Source organism: Electrophorus electricus, chromosome 4, assembly GCF_041902795.1.
Source record: "Electrophorus electricus isolate QZ-2024a chromosome 4, ASM4190279v1, whole genome shotgun sequence".
Lineage (NCBI taxonomy): Eukaryota > Metazoa > Chordata > Actinopteri > Gymnotiformes > Gymnotidae > Electrophorus > Electrophorus electricus.
In genome coordinates this window covers 33,359,309-33,381,877 of record NC_137500.1, presented here as the reverse complement: position 1 = coordinate 33,381,877, position 22,569 = coordinate 33,359,309, and the positions used below count along the sequence as shown (strand labels likewise).

At 43.6% G+C, this 22,569-nt stretch overlaps 1 protein-coding gene across 11 annotated transcripts in view; it reads right to left on the bottom strand.

The window, feature by feature from the left end:
- col6a3 (collagen, type VI, alpha 3) overlaps nt 1–22,569 on the bottom strand; it is a 68,674-nt gene that overhangs the window by 26,321 nt on the left and 19,784 nt on the right. For 8 of the 11 annotated variants that reach the window (XM_081713358.1, XM_081713361.1, XM_081713363.1 and 5 more), the window contains 20 exons: nt 21,863–22,459; nt 20,746–21,345; nt 19,906–20,502; nt 18,789–19,388; nt 17,949–18,545; nt 16,832–17,431; nt 15,992–16,588; nt 14,875–15,474; nt 14,035–14,631; nt 12,918–13,517; nt 12,078–12,674; nt 10,961–11,560; nt 10,121–10,717; nt 9,004–9,603; nt 8,164–8,760; nt 7,048–7,647; nt 6,208–6,804; nt 5,091–5,690; nt 1,206–1,817; nt 328–939 (listed from right to left, as the gene is read on the bottom strand). In XM_081713358.1, the coding sequence (XP_081569484.1) occupies nt 328–939; nt 1,206–1,817; nt 5,091–5,690; nt 6,208–6,804; nt 7,048–7,647; nt 8,164–8,760; nt 9,004–9,603; nt 10,121–10,717; nt 10,961–11,560; nt 12,078–12,674; nt 12,918–13,517; nt 14,035–14,631; nt 14,875–15,474; nt 15,992–16,588; nt 16,832–17,431; nt 17,949–18,545; nt 18,789–19,388; nt 19,906–20,502; nt 20,746–21,345; nt 21,863–22,459 (11,997 nt within the window). The remainder of the gene's footprint in view (nt 1–327; nt 940–1,205; nt 1,818–5,090; nt 5,691–6,207; nt 6,805–7,047; nt 7,648–8,163; nt 8,761–9,003; nt 9,604–10,120; nt 10,718–10,960; nt 11,561–12,077; nt 12,675–12,917; nt 13,518–14,034; nt 14,632–14,874; nt 15,475–15,991; nt 16,589–16,831; nt 17,432–17,948; nt 18,546–18,788; nt 19,389–19,905; nt 20,503–20,745; nt 21,346–21,862; nt 22,460–22,569) is intronic. The other 3 variants (XM_081713360.1, XM_081713367.1, XM_081713368.1) reach the window with 3 other exon arrangements.

Here is a 22,569-nt window from a genome sequence, read left to right as displayed (position 1 = left end):
ATTGCACTTATTGTTTCCTGTTATAGTACGTATGTGTTTTGCACTTCTAGGCTTCAGTATTGATTCCTGTATTTCAACAGTATTCTAGTTCAGTGGTATCTTGGACTCAAATATACTGTACTGGATAGGATACATTCTATGACTAAATGACAAAGCCATAAATGTAAATATAAATGTAAATGTAAATGTACTTAAATATGTAAATGCTTAAATGTTCTTTGAAATATGTTTTTTATTTAAACTTAATATGGTTAAAATCACAGAATCATTATTTTTATAGGGTTTATTCTAGACAGTGAAATTAGACAGATTAATTTACTGGTGTACCTGTAGTCACAATTTGCACAGTTTTGATGATTTCATCAGTATTCATCCTGCCAATTGTAGTCAAAAGTTGCTGCTGCATGTTTGCTAGCTGCTTGAAGTCTCTGAGAATATATGATTGTTCCGGCTTCAAAGAAATTAGTTTTAGCTCCTCTGGATCAGCGTTTCTTGATCCAACTGCCAAAGGAGCTACATAATTTAATTTTAGTTGATTAGCAGGACCAGATACGTCATCACTGGACTTTCCTCCTGTCACTAAGATGAGAAACTGGGGTACATGATCTTCAATACGGCTTCCAGCTGATCTCTGATAAATGTTCTTTGAGACCCAGTTCAGTGCTTGGCCAGTATTCAGCAATCTTCCACCTTTGCTTTTCAGTTTTCTCACTGCCTGTCTCACCTCTTCCTTGGTAGAGTGCTCATTGAGGAGGAACTCCAGTTTGGGGTCTTCACTGTACTGTACCACTGAAACCCTCACTTTGTCTAAACTAACATCTAGCTTCTCCACGATGTTAAGAATCATGTCTCGTATAGCAGAGAACTCGCTGCGCATTGCGGTGGTTCCATCAATGAGGAAGACAATGTCCTTCTTTTCTCCAGTAGATACTGGTGGCTCTATCATGATTTAACATAAAGGACAAACAATCATGATTTAAAATTTGATATTAAACATGATATAAGATTTGACAAAATAACAATACAGTGATTACATTTGGTATATGTTAGTAAAACAAATATTTAAAACAATACATCTAGCATCCGATTTTCCAACAAATTTTGATGTAATTTTGTGATATAAATATTGTATGTTGTACATGGTATATTGTAACGGTATAAGTCATACAAGAACACAATAAATAGGGTGTAAGAGCAAATCTTACCTAATACAGTGGGATAGGAGGGCTTCAGTTTGGTCAGTTCTTCATTAGACAGCTCTGTCAGTGTGGTGATAAGTTCATCTTTGACAGTATAAAGGCCTGGTAAGTCATCCACAGAGTAGGCATAATTGGGAATATAAGACACCACCTGCAGCTCTTGATGGTCAACATCTCTTGTTCCAATACTGAAGGGCACAACTCCTGACTGCTTCAGAGTATATGCTGCTTGTCTTACATTGTCTGTGGCTCTTCCTCCTGAAATTACCACCAGGAACTGTGGGACATCTTCATTCTTCCTGCCACCATGACTTGGATTCAGGACTTCACTGCGGGCCAATTCTATAGCCCCACCAAGGTTGCGCTCTCGTCCTCCTTGTTGTTTAAGTTCTTCGATAGCATTTAGAACCCCCTCTTTGGTCTTGTGGGAGTTGAGGTATATATCCACATGTGGAGTAGTTCCAAACTGTATGACACCTATACGGATCTTATTTTCACCTACATTTAATTTTTCCACTACTCTCTGGACAAACTCCTGGATGATGGGGAATTCTCTCCCAATACCTTCAGAACCATCAATCACAAAGACTATATCCTTCTTGGGACCTTGGGACTCTGCTGTAATTAAAATTAACATAAAAGACAAGACAACAGCATCAAATATTGCTCTTCCTTTGATGTAAATTATAATTTGAAACAAATTTGCATTATTTAATTTACAATACCAAAGATAATAAAGCATAAATAATTTGTATTAGTCTATATGTGCCTTGAATGTGTCAATTGTAATGGTATTCCTTACTCCTTGCTTTCTGATGTCTATTTCCTGCAGCTCTCGCACTAGATGTACTTTCAACAGCAAATGTAATTATATACTAGTGAGCATATTCCATATCCATCTTTATTAAATGTATGCTAATCTATTCTCTTGTGCTGTTCACAAGATATCATTAGCTAATTATGTGGTTCTCATTTTCAGTTTTGGAAATACCATGCACTGCGGTTTTATATTTCCCTGGTTATATAGGTGTTTTAAAGAAATACTGCATCCCGAATATTGAGGCATGACGATTCAAAATATTGGCTTGGAGTTCTGAAATGGTGTTCTCCTCTAGTGACAGTTTTGTTTCTTTGGTTTTTTTTGACTCTAGGATGTTTTTTGTGCACCAGCTGAACTAGGAGCAGGTAATAAGACAGAGCATGTACACGGTTTAACCCATAAAATTTGACCCCAAAAATGAAAAACCAATAAAAACTGGTCACAAGATTTTGTAACAGCAGCATCCATGAAAATATTGGTTACATATGTAACCATAGTTCTGTGACTGTAGAAGACTTGCAGGCATGGTGCAAACACCATGGATAACAGCTTTTGTCTGTGTTACATCTTCTTCAGAACCCAAAATCTTGCAGATCCCAAGTGACAAACAAACTCTATGGAAGCAGACAGTGTGGAAGCTGTATACCAGTAGAGTGCGAAAGAATTTATACCTGAGACTTCAAGACTCAGGATGGTACCACCCACAGACTGAGATGAGACCATGGTAACATTGCAGAATCAAATAAAAGTGCAGAGACAGACACCCACGTGGCTAGTGAACAGACCTCTGCAACACGGACTCCCTTAAGTAGAGTCATGGTGGAATGACATACTAGTGGATCCACAGAAAACTGGCCTTCAAACTTCTAAGCATACTTGATGACCTCCGAAACTAAATGTGACAACCTCTACTCTTGTCAAAGTAGACAAACAAGTGGTCAGATGGGTGAAAGGCTGTGGAAGCAGTCACGTAGAGTCAGAGTGACCGGACTGGACACAATATTGAATGACTTGCCTCAGAAAAGGCAGACAAACATAGAAAGTAAAAAATGTCAACAAAGACAAGATACTCTTGTATTCTTGTTTAATATACCTGTCAAAATTAACATTTGCCTAGCACACTTTATAGCCAGCTGTTCATAAAATAGTGTTGTGGCAAGTTCCTGACATTAGCCTTTGACAAATATCCTTACTGATAACTTTTTTTTTTGTAATAAATATCTTTAAAAATATACAAAATATATAAAAACAATTTTTATTTTAAAGCAGGTTAGGCACTATCTATCTAGGCTTTTTGTAATGAATGCCCGAGTGCCGCAGGGCATGCAGCAGGATGCACAGACTCTCTCGACGGAGTGAAACATTTAATGACATAAAACATTTAGGACAATAGTAGCACTCGCACATAACAATAACATCGAACATACACACACCTAATGCTAACGATAACACAGACATATGCTACACGAACATGGACATTAACATTATACGCAGACGCTAACAAACAATGACCAACAGTGAGGGGCTCACTGACAGGGGTTTAAATAGCCCAACAAACACTGTCGCTTAACTCTGTACAGGTGTATACCCTCACGGGGGTGTGGCCACAAACAAGAGTAACCCTCCCTACCCACATGCGGCAGGCTGTACTACGTGACTTGTGGGGGGGGTGGCGCGTCCTGGGCAGAACCCCCTTCCAAGGGTCATGGCTCCCGACATGTCCTCTCCAGGACTCCAAGACTTTTAGAGGCAAAATGATAAAGTTTCACAGAAACCCACCAATACTCATCAGCCTGAGAATACCAGCCCCCGGTGAAGCAAGGTGGTGGTTGCATTATGTTAAGGGGAAGCATTTCATCAGCATGGATGCCAGTCAGATTTGAGGGAAGATGGCTGGTACTAAACACAGGTCATCCTAGAAGATAACCTGTTCCAGGAAGAATAAGACTGGAGAAGAGGTACGCCTTTCAGAAGGACAAAGCCCTAAGAATATTGTGAATGCTGCCTGGAGTGGTTAAAAACCAAGAAATGGAATGTGTTATAATGGCCAGATAAAGCCTAGAGCTCAATCTTATTGAGAATTTGTGCCAAGACTAAAATATTTCTGTTCACAAATGGTGTCCATCTCATCTGACAAAGCTTCAGCAGTTTTTTTTCCAAGAAGAATGGGCAAAAATATAGGGATCCAGTTGTGCAAAGATGATGGAGAAATATCTCAAAAGACTTGCAGTTGTAATTTCAGATGTGATGGTTCTAATAATAGTATTGACCCATGGGCTGAAAACATTTGTCATCTAAAATGTTTGCATCACAAGTTCAAAAATATTTTGCCCCATCTAGGTGTTAACATATTTTGTAAATTAGAGGGTTAATGGTAAGTTAATATGAACATAAACTGTATACTGTCACGTTTGTCCCTGCCTGGTATCGAGGCTCCCACAGCAACACCTGTGTTTATTTACTTCCTGGTTTTGTTTCCTTGTTTTGTTTTGTTTTTGGTTCTGTCCGCTAGTTAGTTCCATTAACCTGTGTGTTGTTGTACTCAACCGGAATCATGTTAGTCCCTATTAGGCTCTATATTTAAACGCTGTGTTTGTTTTTAGTCTTGGCGAAGTCTCAATTGCCTGTGTACGTTTCTGAGCTGTTCATCATAGTGTTTGTTGCTTCTGGTTTATTGGATCTCTGCCTGTTTCCTATCTGTTTTGATTTGCTTCGTTGAGTGCCTTTTTGATTTTGGACCCTGGCTTATGTACTTTGGATTAGGCTTGTGGAATTCCTGTGTTCTCTATTAAAGCTGCATTCGCCTTACTGCATGCAACTCGATCTATGCATGTGGTTAGAAAATCAGATACTAAGATTTGTTTTCAGCTAAATGTACACACATTTGATGAGCACAGAGGCATTCAACAATATGGACAGATAATAAATGTGACCCGACAAAACAATTTCAAAGTTCATGCGGTTCGTGTTGTTTCAAAGCCACAGCTCAAGGCTATTTTTTTTTTAAATAAAAAAGAATGGTAACAAAAATCACAGGAATATTGGCATATAGGGCTTTCATGAATGCATACCAATAGTAGTTGGCGATATTGGAGAGATGGGAACAGAAATAGCCTCTACCGATGTCAGAATTTGCTCTTGGACATTTGGGAGTTCATACAAGTCTGAGACAGACACAGCATAATTGGGTTCATAGGAAATCCTCTGAAGCTCTGTGCTGTCAGAGGCCCTTGATCCTATTGCAAAGGTCAAGACTCCCAGATCCTTAAGAGCAGAGGCTGGGGTGTCAACGTGGTCAAACGACCGTCCACCACTCAGCAGGATCAGTATCTGTGACACCCCTTCCAATCGTCTGCTACCGGAGGAGTCAGTAAAGACATTGTCTCTGACGTACTGCAGAGCCGCCCCGGTGTTCAAGGGTCTTCCTCCTTTGTGCCTCAGACTTCTAACAGTGCTGAGAACATCCTCCTTTGTTGCGTATGTGTTAAGATAGAAATGGGCCTCTGGGTCTCTGCTGAACTGGACAACAGACACACGGTCTTTCCCCTCTGACACACGCAGTCTCTCAACCATTTTTTCAACAAAGGCACGCATTGCTGGGAAAGAATTCCTCGTGCCATCTGAACCATCCAAAAGGAATACTACATCCCTCTCAGGAACTTTTTCAGGAGCTAAGGACAGTAAAAGAGAAAACAAGGTCACATCAACTTTACTATCTTTTTTTTTCTATCAAGAACACTTTTGGATGTGCACAGTCCAATTGGAAAGGACACTCTCTTCTCTCCTGCACTATTCAATACCCATATTGTGGACTGGAATACTCTAGTCCCTTGGCTTGGTACTATTCAGTGGAGCTGTGTTGGTGCACTTGCGTCATGGCAGACGTTTGGCTGAGTAAGGCAGACTTGGTCTTTGGCTGTCGGATCTGAGACTTGGATGATGCAACCCTGGGCAAATTGTGACTGTGAATCCAGAACGAAGAACTCCTGGTCCCAAAGAGCAACAGTTGAGTTTGGAACGTTAACTGAAGAGCCCTTAACACAGACCTAGTTTTCCCTTTCACCATATAAAAGTGCCAATGCGACAATTTCATAACATGCTAACAACTCAACATGCTAACATTCAACTGTCCAATTTCAAGAATGATTTTGTGGGCATTTGTAAAATATTTATGGGAATCTGCCTTACCTATGACTGAAGGTTTCATCGGTGTTACCTCAAAAGGTATGTGGCTGAGAGATGAGAAAAACTGCTGCTGGACACTGGCAAGTTCAGAGAGTTCAGGAATAGACTGAGCAAAGATGGGATTACTGACAATTTTCTGAACTTCTCTGCTTGAATTCCTGGTGCCAACACCAAAAATCAAGACCCCACTTTTTTTCAGGGCAGAGGCAGGTGCATCTACATTGTCACTTGACCGTGATCCACTGAGCAGGACAAGAACCTGTGGGACACCTCGCTGATGTCTGCCGCCAGCAGAGGAAGTGAGGACATTGTCTCTCACATACTGGAGAGCAGAGCCGGTGTTGAGAAGTCTCCCTCCTCTGTGTCTTATACCTTTGACACTGTCAAGGACCTCCTCCTTTGTTGAGAAGGTGTTCAGATAGAAATGGACCTCAGGGTCTCTACTGTACTGCACAACTGAAAAGCGGTCCCTGCTATCATCTATATCGACTTTTTCAATTACTTTTTGCACAAATTCAAGCATGGCGGGGAATCCTTTCCTAGTGCCATCTGAACCATCCAGCAGAAAGACAACGTCCTTTCGGGGCATGTCATATTCCACTAGGAAGAAAACAGTGCTATTTTAGACAAATACATTTTGGTAAAATGCATCAGTTTCAATAGTCATTACTACAGAGACCTTTAGATAGAGTTATTCAGAGTTTATTGGGCTCGTGTTGTTTCAAACCCACAGCTCAAGGCTACCGGTTCACCTCTACATGAAAAGCTACACAATTTAAATAAAAAAGAATGGTAACAAAAATCACAGGAATATTGGCATATAGGGCTCTCATAAATGCATACCAATAGTAGTTGGCGATGTTGGAGAGATGGGAACAGAAATAGTCTCTACCGATGTCAGAATTTGCTCTTGGACATTTGGGAGTTCATTGAAGTCTGAGACAGACACAGCATAATTGGGTTCATAGGAAATCCTCTGAAGCTCTGTGCTGTCAGAGGCCCTTGATCCTATTGCAAAGGTCAAGACTCCCAGATCCTTAAGAGCAGAGGCTGGGGTGTCAACGTGGTCAAACGACAGTCCACCACTCAGCAGGATCAGTATCTGTGACACCCCTTCCAATCGTCTGCTACCGGAGGAGTCAGTAAAGACATTGTCTCTGACGTACTGCAGAGCCGCCCCGGTGTTCAAGGGTCTTCCTCCTTTGTGCCTCAGACTTCTAACAGTGCTGAGAACATCCTCCTTTGTTGCGTATGTGTTAAGATAGAAATGGGCCTCTGGGTCTCTGCTGAACTGGACAACAGACACACGGTCTTTCCCCTCTGACACACGCAATCTCTCAACCATTTTTTCAACAAAGGCACGCATTGCTGGGAAAGAATTCCTCGTGCCATCTGAACCATCCAAAAGGAATACTACATCCCTCTCAGGAACTTTTTCAGGAGCTAAGGACAGTAAAAGAGAAAACAAGGTCACATCAAGCTTACTATCTTTTTTTTCTATCAAGAACACTTTTGGATGTGCACAGTCCAATTGGAAAGGACACTCTCTTCTCTCCTGCACTATTCAATACCCATATTGTGGACTGGAATACTCTAGTCCCTTGGCTTGGTACTATTCAGTGGAGCTGTGTTGGTGCACTTGCGTCATGGCAGACGTTTGGCTGAGTAAGGCAGACTTGGTCTTTGGCTGTCGGATCTGAGACTTGGATGATGCAACCCTGGGCAAATTGTGACTGTGAATCCAGAACGAAGAACTCCTGGTCCCAAAGAGCAACAGTTGAGTTTGGAACGTTAACTGAAGAGCCCTTAACACAGACCTAGTTTTCCCTTTCACCATATAAAAGTGCCAATGCGACAATTTCATAACATGCTAACAACTCAACATGCTAACATTCAACTGTCCAATTTCAAGAATGATTTTGTGGGCATTTGTAAAATATTTATGGGAATCTGCCTTACCTATGACTGAAGGTTTCATCGGTGTTACCTCAAAAGGTATGTGGCTGAGAGATGAGAAAAACTGCTGCTGGACACTGGCAAGTTCAGAGAGTTCAGGAATAGACTGAGCAAAGATGGGATTACTGACAATTTTCTGAACTTCTCTGCTTGAATTCCTGGTGCCAACACCAAAAATCAAGACCCCACTTTTTTTCAGGGCAGAGGCAGGTGCATCTACATTGTCACTTGACCGTGATCCACTGAGCAGGACAAGAACCTGTGGGACACCTCGCTGATGTCTGCCGCCAGCAGAGGAAGTGAGGACATTGTCTCTCACATACTGGAGAGCAGAGCCGGTGTTGAGAAGTCTCCCTCCTCTGTGTCTTATACCTTTGACACTGTCAAGGACCTCCTCCTTTGTTGAGAAGGTGTTCAGATAGAAATGGACCTCAGGGTCTCTACTGTACTGCACAACTGAAAAGCGGTCCCTGCTATCATCTATATCGACTTTTTCAATTACTTTTTGCACAAATTCAAGCATGGCGGGGAATCCTTTCCTAGTGCCATCTGAACCATCCAGCAGAAAGACAACGTCCTTTCGGGGCATGTCATATTCCACTAGGAAGAAAACAGTGCTATTTTAGACAAATACATTTTGGTAAAATGCATCAGTTTCAATAGTCATTACTACAGAGACCTTTAGATAGAGTTATTCAGAGTTTATTGGGCTCGTGTTGTTTCAAACCCACAGCTCAAGGCTACCGGTTCACCTCTACATGAAAAGCTACACAATTTAAATAAAAAAGAATGGTAACAAAAATCACAGGAATATTGGCATATAGGGCTCTCATAAATGCATACCAATAGTAGTTGGCGATGTTGGAGAGATGGGAACAGAAATAGTCTCTACCGATGTCAGAATTTGCTCTTGGACATTTGGGAGTTCATTGAAGTCTGAGACAGACACAGCATAATTGGGTTCATAGGAAATCCTCTGAAGCTCTGTGCTGTCAGAGGCCCTTGATCCTATTGCAAAGGTCAAGACTCCCAGATCCTTAAGAGCAGAGGCTGGGGTGTCAACGTGGTCAAACGACAGTCCACCACTCAGCAGGATCAGTATCTGTGACACCCCTTCCAATCGTCTGCTACCGGAGGAGTCAGTAAAGACATTGTCTCTGACGTACTGCAGAGCCGCCCCGGTGTTCAAGGGTCTTCCTCCTTTGTGCCTCAGACTTCTAACAGTGCTGAGAACATCCTCCTTTGTTGCGTATGTGTTAAGATAGAAATGGGCCTCTGGGTCTCTGCTGAACTGGACAACAGACACACGGTCTTTCCCCTCTGACACACGCAATCTCTCAACCATTTTTTCAACAAAGGCACGCATTGCTGGGAAAGAATTCCTCGTGCCATCTGAACCATCCAAAAGGAATACTACATCCCTCTCAGGAACTTTTTCAGGAGCTAAGGACAGTAAAAGAGAAAACAAGGTCACATCAACTTTACTATCTTTTTTTTTCTATCAAGAACACTTTTGGATGTGCACAGTCCAATTGGAAAGGACACTCTCTTCTCTCCTGCACTATTCAATACCCATATTGTGGACTGGAATACTCTAGTCCCTTGGCTTGGTACTATTCAGTGGAGCTGTGTTGGTGCACTTGCGTCATGGCAGACGTTTGGCTGAGTAAGGCAGACTTGGTCTTTGGCTGTCGGATCTGAGACTTGGATGATGCAACCCTGGGCAAATTGTGACTGTGAATCCAGAACGAAGAACTCCTGGTCCCAAAGAGCAACAGTTGAGTTTGGAACGCTAACTGAAGAGCCCTTAACACAGACCTAGTTTTCCCTTTCACCATATAAAAGTGCCAATGCGACAATTTCATAACATGCTAACAACTCAACATGCTAACATTCAACTGTCCAATTTCAAGAATGATTTTGTGGGCATTTGTAAAATATTTATGGGAATCTGCCTTACCTATGACTGAAGGTTTCATCGGTGTTACCTCAAAAGGTATGTGGCTGAGAGATGAGAAAAACTGCTGCTGGACACTGGCAAGTTCAGAGAGTTCAGGAATAGACTGAGCAAAGATGGGATTACTGACAATTTTCTGAACTTCTCTGCTTGAATTCCTGGTGCCAACACCAAAAATCAAGACCCCACTTTTTTTCAGGGCAGAGGCAGGTGCATCTACATTGTCACTTGACCGTGATCCACTGAGCAGGACAAGAACCTGTGGGACACCTCGCTGATGTCTGCCGCCAGCAGAGGCAGTGAGGACATTGTCTCTCACATACTGGAGAGCGGAGCCGGTGTTGAGAAGTCTCCCTCCTCTGTGTCTTATACCTTTGACACTGTCAAGGACCTCCTCCTTTGTTGAGAAGGTGTTCAGATAGAAATGGACCTCAGGGTCTCTACTGTACTGCACAACTGAAACGCGGTCCCTGCTCTCATCTATATCGAATTTTTCAATTACTTTTTGCACAAATTCAAGCATGGCGGGGAATCCTTTCCTAGTGTCATCTGAACCATCCAACAGAAAGACAACGTCCTTTCGGGGCATGTCATATTCCACTAGGAAGAAAACAGTGCTATTTTAGACAAATACATTTCGGTAAAATGCATCAGTTTCAATAGTCATTACTACAGAGACCTTTACATAGAGTTATTCAGAGTTCATTGGGCTCGTGTTGTTTCAAAGCCACAGCTCAAGGCTACCGGTTCACCTCTACATGAAAAGCTACACAATTTAAATAAAAAAGAATGGTAACAAAAATCACAGGAATATTGGCATACAGGGCTCTCATAAATGCATACCAATAGTAGTTGGTGATGTTGGAGAGATGGGAACAGAAATAGCCTCTACCGATGTCAGAATTTGCTCTTGGACATTTGGGAGTTCATTGAAGTCTGAGACAGACACAGCATAATTGGGTTCATAGGAAATCCTCTGAAGCTCTGTGCTGTCAGAGGCCCTTGATCCTATTGCAAAGGTCAAGACTCCCAGATCCTTAAGAGCAGAGGCTGGGGTGTCAACGGGGTCAAACGACCGTCCACCACTCAGCAGGATCAGTATCTGTGACACCCCTTCCAATCGTCTGCTACCGGAGGAGTCAGTAAAGACATTGTCTCTGACGTACTGCAGAGCCGCCCCGGTGTTCAGGGGTCTTCCTCCTTTGTGCCTCAGACTTCTAACAGTGCTGAGAACATCCTCCTTTGTTGCGTATGTGTTAAGATAGAAATGGGCCTCTGGGTCTCTGCTGAACTGGACAACAGACACACGGTCTTTCCCCTCTGACACACGCAGTCTCTCAACCATTTTTTCAACAAAGGCACGCATTGCTGGGAAAGAATTCCTCGTGCCATCTGAACCATCCAAAAGGAATACTACATCCCTCTCAGGAACTTTTTCAGGAGCTAAGGACAGTAAAAGAGAAAACAAGGTCATATCAACTTTACTATCTTTTTTTTTCTATCAAGAACACTTTTGGATGTGCACAGTCCAATTGGAAAGGACACTCTCTTCTCTCCTGCACTATTCAATACCCATATTGTTGACTGGAATACTTTAGTCCCTTGGCTTGGTACTATTCAGTGGAGCTGTGTTGGTGCACTTGCGTCATGGCAGACGTTTGGCTGAGTAAGGCAGACTTGGTCTTTGGCTGTCGGATCTGAGACTTGGATGATGCAACCCTGGGCAAATTGTGACTGTGAATCCAGACCGAGGACCTCCTGGTCCCAAAGAGCAACAGTTGAGTTTGGAACGCTAACTGAAGAGCCCTTAACACAGACCTAATTTTCCCTTTCACCATATAAAAGCGCCAATGCGACAATTTCATAACATGCTAACAACTCAACATGCTAACATTCAACTGTGCAATTTCAACAATGATTTTGTGGGCATTTGTAAAATATTTATGGGAATCTGCCTTACCTATGACTGAAGGTTTCATCGGTGTTACCTCAAAAGGCAAGTTGCTGAGAGATGAGAAAAACTGCTGCTGGACACTGGCAAGTTCAGAGAGTTCAGGAATAGACTGAGCAAAGATGGGATTACTGACAATTTTCTGAACTTCTCTGCTTGAATTCCTGGTGCCAACACCAAAAATCAAGACCCCACTTTTTTTCAGGGCAGAGGCAGGTGCATCTACATTGTCACTTGACCGTGATCCACTGAGCAGGACAAGAACCTGTGGGACACCTCGCTGATGTCTGCCGCCAGCAGAGGCAGTGAGGACATTGTCTCTCACATACTGGAGAGCGGAGCCGGTGTTGAGAAGTCTCCCTCCTCTGTGTCTTATACCTTTGACACTGTCAAGGACCTCCTCCTTTGTTGAGAAGGTGTTCAGATAGAAATGGACCTCAGGGTCTCTACTGTACTGCACAACTGAAACGCGGTCCCTGCTCTCATCTATATCAAATTTTTCAATTACTTTTTGCACAAATTCAAGCATGGCGGGGAATCCTTTCCTAGTGTCATCTGAACCATCCAGCAGAAAGACAACGTCCTTTCGGGGCATGTCATATTCCACTAGGAAGAAAACAGTGCTATTTTAGACAAATACATTTCGGTAAAATGCATCAGTTTCAATAGTCATTACTACAGAGACCTTTACATAGAGTTATTCAGAGTTCATTGGGCTCGTGTTGTTTCAAAGCCACAGCTCAAGGCTACCGGTTCACCTCTACATGAAAAGCTACACAATTTAAATAAAAAAGAATGGTAACAAAAATCACAGGAATATTGGCATACAGGGCTCTCATAAATGCATACCAATAGTAGTTGGTGATGTTGGAGAGATGGGAACAGAAATAGCCTCTACCGATGTCAGAATTTGCTCTTGGACATTTGGGAGTTCATTGAAGTCTGAGACAGACACAGCATAATTGGGTTCATAGGAAATCCTCTGAAGCTCTGTGCTGTCAGAGGCCCTTGATCCTATTGCAAAGGTCAAGACTCCCAGATCCTTAAGAGCAGAGGCTGGGGTGTCAACGTGGTCAAACGACCGTCCACCACTCAGCAGGATCAGTATCTGTGACACCCCTTCCAATCGTCTGCTACCGGAGGAGTCAGTAAAGACATTGTCTCTGACGTACTGCAGAGCCGCCCCGGTGTTCAGGGGTCTTCCTCCTTTGTGCCTCAGACTTCTAACAGTGCTGAGAACATCCTCCTTTGTTGCGTATGTGTTAAGATAGAAATGGGCCTCTGGGTCTCTGCTGAACTGGACAACAGACACACGGTCTTTCCCCTCTGACACACGCAGTCTCTCAACCATTTTTTCAACAAAGGCACGCATTGCTGGGAAAGAATTCCTCGTGCCATCTGAACCATCCAAAAGGAATACTACATCCCTCTCAGGAACTTTTTCAGGAGCTAAGGACAGTAAAAGAGAAAACAAGGTCATATCAACTTTACTATCTTTTTTTTTCTATCAAGAACACTTTTGGATGTGCACAGTCCAATTGGAAAGGACACTCTCTTCTCTCCTGCACTATTCAATACCCATATTGTGGACTGCAATACTCTAGTCCCTTGGCTTGGTACTATTCTGTGGAGCTGTGTTGGTGCACTTGCGTCTTGGCAGACGTTTGGCTGAGTAAGGCAGACTTGGTCTTTGGCTGTCGGTTCTGAGACTTGGATGACGCAACCCTGGGCAAATTGTGACTGTGAATCCAGAACGAGGACCTCCTGATCCCAAAGAGCAACAGTTGAGTTTGGAACGCTAACTGAAGAGCCCTTAACACAGACCTAGTTTTCCCTTTCACCATATAAAAGCGCCAATGCGACAATTTCATAACATGCTAACAACTCAACATGCTAACATTCAACTGTCCAATTTCAACAATTATTTTGTGGGCATTTGTAAAATATTTATGGGAATCTGCCTTACCTATGACTGAAGGTTTCATCGGTGTTACCTCAAAAGGTACGTGGCTGAGAGATGAGAAAAACTGCTGCTGGACACTGGCAAGTTCAGAGAGTTCAGGAATAGACTGAGCAAAGATGGGATTACTGACAATTTTCTGAACTTCTCTGCTTGAATTCCTGGTGCCAACACCAAAAATCAAGACCCCACTTTTTTTCAGGGCAGAGGCAGGTGCATCTACATTGTCACTTGACCGTGATCCACTGAGCAGGACAAGAACCTGTGGGACACCTCGCTGATGTCTGCCGCCAGCAGAGGCAGTGAGGACATTGTCTCTCACATACTGGAGAGCGGAGCCGGTGTTGAGAAGTCTCCCTCCTCTGTGTCTTATACCTTTGACACTGTCAAGGACCTCCTCCTTTGTTGAGAAGGTGTTCAGATAGAAATGGACCTCAGGGTCTCTACTGTACTGCACAACTGAAACGCGGTCCCTGCTCTCATCTATATCGAATTTTTCAATTACTTTTTGCACAAATTCAAGCATGGCGGGGAATCCTTTCCTAGTGCCATCTGAACCATCCAGCAGAAAGACAACGTCCTTTCGGGGCATGTCATATTCCACTAGGAAGAAAACAGTGCTATTTTAGACAAATACATTTTGGTAAAATGCATCAGTTTCAATAGTCATTACTACAGAGAACTTTACTTAGAGTTATTCAGAGTTCATGCGGCTCCTGTTGTTTCAAAGCCACAGCTCAAGGCTACGGGTTCACCTCTACATGAAAAGCTACACAATTTAAATAAAAAAGAATGGTAACAAAAATCACAGAAATATTGGCATACAGGGCTCTCATAAATGCATACCAATAGTAGTTGGTGATGTTGGAGAGATGGGAACAGAAATAGCCTCTACCGATGTCAGAATTTGCTCTTGGACATTTGGGAGTTCATTGAAGTCTGAGACAGACACAGCATAATTGGGTTCATAGGAAATCCTCTGAAGCTCTGTGCTGTCAGAGGCCCTTGATCCTATTGCAAAGGTCAAGACTCCCAGATCCTTAAGAGCAGAGGCTGGGGTGTCAACGGGGTCAAACGACCGTCCACCACTCAGCAGGATCAGTATCTGTGACACCCCTTCCAATCGTCTGCTACCGGAGGAGTCAGTAAAGACATTGTCTCTGACATACTGCAGAGCCGCCCCGGTGTTCAGGGGTCTTCCTCCTTTGTGCCTCAGACTTCTAACAGTGCTGAGAACATCCTCCTTTGTTGCGTATGTGTTAAGATAGAAATGGGCCTCTGGGTCTCTGCTGAACTGGACAACAGACACACGGTCTTTCCCCTCTGACACACGCAGTCTCTCAACCATTTTTTCAACAAAGGCACGCATTGCTGGGAAAGAATTCCTCGTGCCATCTGAACCATCCAAAAGGAATACTACATCCCTCTCAGGAACTTTTTCAGGAGCTAAGGACAGTAAAAGAGAAAACAAGGTCATATCAACTTTACTATCTTTTTTTTTCTATCAAGAACACTTTTGGATGTGCACAGTCCAATTGGAAAGGACACTCTCTTCTCTCCTGCACTATTCAATACCCATATTGTGGACTGCAATACTCTAGTCCCTTGGCTTGGTACTATTCTGTGGAGCTGTGTTGGTGCACTTGCGTCTTGGCAGACGTTTGGCTGAGTAAGGCAGACTTGGTCTTTGGCTGTCGGATCTGAGACTTGGATGACGCAACCCTGGGCAAATTGTGACTGTGAATCCAGAACGAGGACCTCCTGGTCCCAAAGAGCAACAGTTGAGTTTGGAACGCTAACTGAAGAGCCCTTAACACAGACCTAGTTTTCCCTTTCACCATATAAAAGCGCCAATGCGACAATTTCATAACATGCTAACAACTCAACATGCTAACATTCAACTGTCCAATTTCAACAATTATTTTGTGGGCATTTGTAAAATATTTATGGGAATCTGCCTTACCTATGACTGAAGGTTTCATCGGTGTTACCTCAAAAGGCAAGTGGCTGAGAGATGAGAAAAACTGCTGCTGGACACTGGCAAGTTCAGAGAGTTCAGGAATAGACTGAGCAAAGATGGGATTACTGACAATTTTCTGAACTTCTCTGCTTGAATTCCTGGTGCCAACACCAAAAATCAAGACCCCACTTTTTTTCAGGGCAGAGGCAGGTGCATCTACATTGTCACTTGACCGTGATCCACTGAGCAGGACAAGAACCTGTGGGACACCTCGCTGATGTCTGCCGCCAGCAGAGGCAGTGAGGACATTGTCTCTCACATACTGGAGAGCGGAGCCGGTGTTGAGAAGTCTCCCTCCTCTGTGTCTTATACCTTTGACACTGTCAAGGACCTCCTCCTTTGTTGAGAAGGTGTTCAGATAGAAATGGACCTCAGGGTCTCTACTGTACTGCACAACTGAAACGCGGTCCCTGCTCTCATCTATATCGAATTTTTCAATTACTTTTTGCACAAATTCAAGCATGGCGGGGAATCCTTTCCTAGTGCCATCTGAACCATCCAGCAGAAAGACAACGTCCTTTCGGGGCATGTCATATTCCACTAGGAAGAAAACAGTGCTATTTTAGACAAATACATTTTGGTAAAATGCATCAGTTTCAATAGTCATTACTACAGAGAACTTTACTTAGAGTTATTCAGAGTTCATGCGGCTCCTGTTGTTTCAAAGCCACAGCTCAAGGCTACGGGTTCACCTCTACATGAAAAGCTACACAATTTAAATAAAAAAGAATGGTAACAAAAAGCACAGAAATATTGGCACACAGGGCTCTCATAAATGCATACCAATAGTAGTTGGTGATGTTGGAGAGATGGGAACAGAAATAGCCTCTACCGATGTCAGAATTTGCTCTTGGACATTTGGGAGTTCATTGAAGTCTGAGACAGACACAGCATAATTGGGTTCATAGGAAATCCTCTGAAGCTCTGTGCTGTCAGAGGCCCTTGATCCTATTGCAAAGGTCAAGACTCCCAGATCCTTAAGAGCAGAGGCTGGGGTGTCAACGTGGTCAAACGACCGTCCACCACTCAGCAGGATCAGTATCTGTGACACCCCTTCCAATCGTCTGCTACCGGAGGAGTCAGTAAAGACATTGTCTCTGACGTACTGCAGAGCCGCCCCGGTGTTCAGGGGTCTTCCTCCTTTGTGCCTCAGACTTCTAACAGTGCTGAGAACATCCTCCTTTGTTGCGTATGTGTTAAGATAGAAATGGGCCTCTGGGTCTCTGCTGAACTGGACAACAGACACACGGTCTTTCCCCTCTGACACACGCAGTCTCTCAACCATTTTTTCAACAAAGGCACGCATTGCTGGGAAAGAATTCCTCGTGCCATCTGAACCATCCAAAAGGAATACTACATCCCTCTCAGGAACTTTTTCAGGAGCTAAGGACAGTAAAAGAGAAAACAAGGTCATATCAACTTTACTATCTTTTTTTTTCTATCAAGAACACTTTTGGATGTGCACAGTCCAATTGGAAAGGACACTCTCTTCTCTCCTGCACTATTCAATACCCATATTGTGGACTGCAATACTCTAGTCCCTTGGCTTGGTACTATTCTGTGGAGCTGTGTTGGTGCACTTGCGTCTTGGCAGACGTTTGGCTGAGTAAGGCAGACTTGGTCTTTGACTGTCGGATCTGAGACTTGGATGACGCAACCCTGGGCAAATTGTGACTGTGAATCCAGACCGAGGACCTCCTGGTCCCAAAGAGCAACAGTTGAGTTTGGAACGCTAACTGAAGAGCCCTTAACACAGACCTAGTTTTCCCTTTCACCATATAAAAGCGCCAATGCGACAATTTCATAACATGCTAACAACTCAACATGCTAACATTCAACTGTCCAATTTCAACAATTATTTTGTGGGCATTTGTAAAATATTTATGGGAATCTGCCTTACCTATGACTGAAGGTTTCATTGGTTTTACCTCAAAAGGCAAGTGGCTGAGAGATGAGAAAAACTGCTGCTGGACACTGGCAAGTTCAGAGAGTTCAGGAATAGACTGAGCAAAGATGGGATTACTGACAATTTTCTGAACTTCTCTGCTTGAATTCCTGGTGCCAACACCAAAAATCAAGACCCCACTTTTTTTCAGGGCAGAGGCAGGTGCATCTACATTGTCACTTGACCGTGATCCACTGAGCAGGACAAGAACCTGTGGGACACCTCGCTGATGTCTGCCGCCAGCAGAGGCAGTGAGGACATTGTCTCTCACATACTGGAGAGCGGAGCCGGTGTTGAGAAGTCTCCCTCCTCTGTGTCTTATACCTTTGACACTGTCAAGGACCTCCTCCTTTGTTGAGAAGGTGTTCAGATAGAAATGGACCTCAGGGTCTCTACTGTACTGCACAACTGAAACGCGGTCCCTGCTCTCATCTATATCGAATTTTTCAATTACTTTTTGCACAAATTCAAGCATGGCGGGGAATCCTTTCCTAGTGTCATCTGAACCATCCAGTAGAAAGACAACATCCTTTCGGGGCATGTCATATTCCACTAGGAAGAAAACAGTGCTATTTTAGACAAATACATTTTGGTAAAATGCATCAGTTTCAATAGTCATTACTACAGAGAACTTTACTTAGAGTTATTTAGAGTTCATGCGGCTCCTGTTGTTTCAAAGCCACAGCTCAAGGCTACGGGTTCACCTCTACATGAAAAGCTACACAATTTAAATAAAAAAGAATGGTAACAAAAATCACAGAAATATTGGCACACAGGGCTCTCATAAATGCATACCAATAGTAGTTGGTGATGTTGGAGAGATGGGAACAGAAATAGCCTCTACCGATGTCAGAATTTGCTCTTGGACATTTGGGAGTTCATTGAAGTCTGAGACAGACACAGCATAATTGGGTTCATAGGAAATCCTCTGAAGCTCTGTGCTGTCAGAGGCCCTTGATCCTATTGCAAAGGTCAAGACTCCCAGATCCTTAAGAGCAGAGGCTGGGGTGTCAACGTGGTCAAACGACCGTCCACCACTCAGCAGGATCAGTATCTGTGACACCCCTTCCAATCGTCTGCTACCGGAGGAGTCAGTAAAGACATTGTCTCTGACGTACTGCAGAGCCGCCCCGGTGTTCAGGGGTCTTCCTCCTTTGTGCCTCAGACTTCTAACAGTGCTGAGAACATCCTCCTTTGTTGCGTATGTGTTAAGATAGAAATGGGCCTCTGGGTCTCTGCTGAACTGGACAACAGACACACGGTCTTTCCCCTCTGACACACGCAGTCTCTCAACCATTTTTTCAACAAAGGCACGCATTGCTGGGAAAGAATTCCTCGTGCCATCTGAACCATCCAAAAGGAATACTACATCCCTCTCAGGAACTTTTTCAGGAGCTAAGGACAGTAAAAGAGAAAACAAGGTCATATCAACTTTACTATCTTTTTTTTTCTATCAAGAACACTTTTGGATGTGCACAGTCCAATTGGAAAGGACACTCTCTTCTCTCCTGCACTATTCAATACCCATATTGTGGACTGCAATACTCTAGTCCCTTGGCTTGGTACTATTCTGTGGAGCTGTGTTGGTGCACTTGCGTCTTGGCAGACGTTTGGCTGAGTAAGGCAGACTTGGTCTTTGGCTGTCGGATCTGAGACTTGGATGACGCAACCCTGGGCAAATTGTGACTGTGAATCCAGACCGAGGACCTCCTGGTCCCAAAGAGCAACAGTTGAGTTTGGAACGCTAACTGAAGAGCCCTTAACACAGACCTAGTTTTCCCTTTCACCATATAAAAGCGCCAATGCGACAATTTCATAACATGCTAACAACTCAACATGCTAACATTCAACTGTCCAATTTCAACAATTATTTTGTGGGCATTTGTAAAATATTTATGGGAATCTGCCTTACCTATGACTGAAGGTTTCATCGGTGTTACCTCAAAAGGCAAGTGGCTGAGAGATGAGAAAAACTGCTGCTGGACACTGGCAAGTTCAGAGAGTTCAGGAATAGACTGAGCAAAGATGGGATTACTGACAATTTTCTGAACTTCTCTGCTTGAATTCCTGGTGCCAACACCAAAAATCAAGACCCCACTTTTTTTCAGGGCAGAGGCAGGTGCATCTACATTGTCACTTGACCGTGATCCACTGAGCAGGACAAGAACCTGTGGGACACCTCGCTGATGTCTGCCGCCAGCAGAGGCAGTGAGGACATTGTCTCTCACATACTGGAGAGCGGAGCCGGTGTTGAGAAGTCTCCCTCCTCTGTGTCTTATACCTTTGACACTGTCAAGGACCTCCTCCTTTGTTGAGAAGGTGTTCAGATAGAAATGGACCTCAGGGTCTCTACTGTACTGCACAACTGAAACGCGGTCCCTGCTCTCATCTATATCGAATTTTTCAATTACTTTTTGCACAAATTCAAGCATGGCGGGGAATCCTTTCCTAGTGCCATCTGAACCATCCAGCAGAAAGACAACGTCCTTTCGGGGCATGTCATATTCCACTAGGAAGAAAACAGTGCTATTTTAGACAAATACATTTTGGTAAAATGCATCAGTTTCAATAGTCATTACTACAGAGAACTTTACTTAGAGTTATTCAGAGTTCATGCGGCTCCTGTTGTTTCAAAGCCACAGCTCAAGGCTACGGGTTCACCTCTACATGAAAAGCTACACAATTTAAATAAAAAAGAATGGTAACAAAAATCACAGAAATATTGGCACACAGGGCTCTCATAAATGCATACCAATAGTAGTTGGTGATGTTGGAGAGATGGGAACAGAAATAGCCTCTACCGATGTCAGAATTTGCTCTTGGACATTTGGGAGTTCATTGAAGTCTGAGACAGACACAGCATAATTGGGTTCATAGGAAATCCTCTGAAGCTCTGTGCTGTCAGAGGCCCTTGATCCTATTGCAAAGGTCAAGACTCCCAGATCCTTAAGAGCAGAGGCTGGGGTGTCAACGGGGTCAAACGACCGTCCACCACTCAGCAGGATCAGTATCTGTGACACCCCTTCCAATCGTCTGCTACCGGAGGAGTCAGTAAAGACATTGTCTCTGACGTACTGCAGAGCCGCCCCGGTGTTCAGGGGTCTTCCTCCTTTGTGCCTCAGACTTCTAACAGTGCTGAGAACATCCTCCTTTGTTGCGTATGTGTTAAGATAGAAATGGGCCTCTGGGTCTCTGCTGAACTGGACAACAGACACACGGTCTTTCCCCTCTGACACACGCAGTCTCTCAACCATTTTTTCAACAAAGGCACGCATTGCTGGGAAAGAATTCCTCGTGCCATCTGAACCATCCAAAAGGAATACTACATCCCTCTCAGGAACTTTTTCAGGAGCTAAGGACAGTAAAAGAGAAAACAAGGTCATATCAACTTTACTATCTTTTTTTTTCTATCAAGAACACTTTTGGATGTGCACAGTCCAATTGGAAAGGACACTCTCTTCTCTCCTGCACTATTCAATACCCATATTGTGGACTGCAATACTCTAGTCCCTTGGCTTGGTACTATTCTGTGGAGCTGTGTTGGTGCACTTGCGTCTTGGCAGACGTTTGGCTGAGTAAGGCAGACTTGGTCTTTGGCTGTCGGATCTGAGACTTGGATGACGCAACCCTGGGCAAATTGTGACTGTGAATCCAGAACGAGGACCTCCTGATCCCAAAGAGCAACAGTTTAGTTTGGAACGCTAACTGAAGAGCCCTTAACACAGACCTAGTTTTCCCTTTCACCATATAAAAGCGCCAATGCGACAATTTCATAACATGCTAACAACTCAACATGCTAACATTCAACTGTCCAATTTCAACAATTATTTTGTGGGCATTTGTAAAATATTTATGGGAATCTGCCTTACCTATGACTGAAGGTTTCATCGGTGTAACCTCAAAAGGTACGTGGCTGAGAGATGAGAAAAACTGCTGCTGGATACTGGCAAGTTCAGAGAGTTCAGGAATAGACTGAGCAAAGATGGGATTACTGACAATTTTCTGAACTTCTCTGCTTGAATTCCTGGTGCCAACACCAAAAATCAAGACCCCACTTTTTTTCAGGGCAGAGGCAGGTGCATCTACATTGTCACTTGACCGTGATCCACTGAGCAGGACAAGAACCTGTGGGACACCTCGCTGATGTCTGCCGCCAGCAGAGGCAGTGAGGACATTGTCTCTCACATACTGGAGAGCGGAGCCGGTGTTGAGAAGTCTCCCTCCTCTGTGTCTTATACCTTTGACACTGTCAAGGACCTCCTCCTTTGTTGAGAAGGTGTTCAGATAGAAATGGACCTCAGGGTCTCTACTGTACTGCACAACTGAAACGCGGTCCCTGCTCTCATCTATATCGAATTTTTCAATTACTTTTTGCACAAATTCAAGCATGGCGGGGAATCCTTTCCTAGTGCCATCTGAACCATCCAGCAGAAAGACAACGTCCTTTCGGGGCATGTCATATTCCACTAGGAAGAAAACAGTGCTATTTTAGACAAATACATTTTGGTAAAATGCATCAGTTTCAATAGTCATTACTACAGAGAACTTTACTTAGAGTTATTCAGAGTTCATGCGG